The sequence below is a fragment of the Sinocyclocheilus grahami genome, unplaced genomic scaffold, assembly GCF_001515645.1.
Source record: "Sinocyclocheilus grahami isolate Dianchi unplaced genomic scaffold, SAMN03320097.WGS_v1.1 scaffold5518.1, whole genome shotgun sequence".
In the NCBI taxonomy this organism is placed as follows: Eukaryota; Metazoa; Chordata; class Actinopteri; order Cypriniformes; family Cyprinidae; genus Sinocyclocheilus; species Sinocyclocheilus grahami.
In genome coordinates, this window is record NW_015510189.1 from 1 (window position 1) to 924 (window position 924).

General features: G+C 41.7%; 1 protein-coding gene across 1 annotated transcript in view; it reads right to left on the minus strand.

The window, feature by feature from the left end:
* Positions 1 to 14: 14 nt before the first annotated feature.
* Positions 15 to 924, minus strand: part of LOC107577241 (nuclear factor erythroid 2-related factor 1-like) — a gene marked incomplete at its 3' end in the record, with an annotated part of 3,724 nt that continues 2,814 nt past the window's right edge. Inside the window, exon 5 of the mRNA XM_016263340.1 lies at positions 15 to 588. Coding sequence (XP_016118826.1) covers positions 15 to 588 — 574 coding nt within the window. The remainder of the gene's footprint in view (positions 589 to 924) is intronic.

Below are 924 nucleotides of genomic sequence, written 5' to 3' on the forward strand. Positions count from 1 at the left end.
TGGCATGTACTCACCCACAGCTTCATCCTCTTCTTTGATATTGGTATAACCCACAGCACCTTCCTCGGGCATCAAACTAGGGGTTGGGCTGGACAGTGAAAAAGAGCATGAAGAAGATGATGAGGAACTGCAAGATTCAGATCCACTAGGAGAGGCAGGGCTTTGACTGTAGTACAAGGATAAACCAGAGTCAGAATCTGCTGGGTTTTGATCTTCAGACTGTGCCTGGCTAAGTTCTACCAGGGCCAAATCCATTAAATCAATCTCATCAAGCATGGCTTCCTCCAGCAGAGGATCTATAGGGCTTGGCAGGCTAGTGCCAGCAGTCAGGAGGAGGTCTATGATATCCGAGTCTTCAAAAGCTTCAGCATTAGTTGAATTGTCCAAATTGATGTTTGGCATGGAGTGGTTGTTAATGCAACACGTCTCTTCCATGGTGACGCTGCTTTGTGCTTCAGTGGATCTTGGCAGAGTGGCTTGGTGAAGGCTAACATCCTGGTGAATAAAGTTTTCCATCGATCCAGTATTTCTGTCTGAATCACTGATATTGAAGGAAGAATCGGCTATTGTTTCGGCTGTATCCATGTCCTGTAAAGATAAGAGGAGTCAAATAAAGTTCTCTGACTGCCAGGTCAAAAAACATAAAACATGTGACCTGCTCCATATTTGACCAAGAAACACATTTTGAGTAGTCAATGAAAAAGTGTGTCTTTAATGATATGTTTTTACTCCAAACCGCTGTGAAGAATAATCATTTAAATGGTGGCTGGCGAATTTATTCATATATTGCATAAATCTATCTATATATTTACGACCTTCTCTCTATATACGTACATCTCTATCTTTTTTTTTCAAGCCGACTAACGAGCTGTGAACACTTGTGGTTAAAACACTAATCGGGCGATTACTTAAGAGACAAAACAT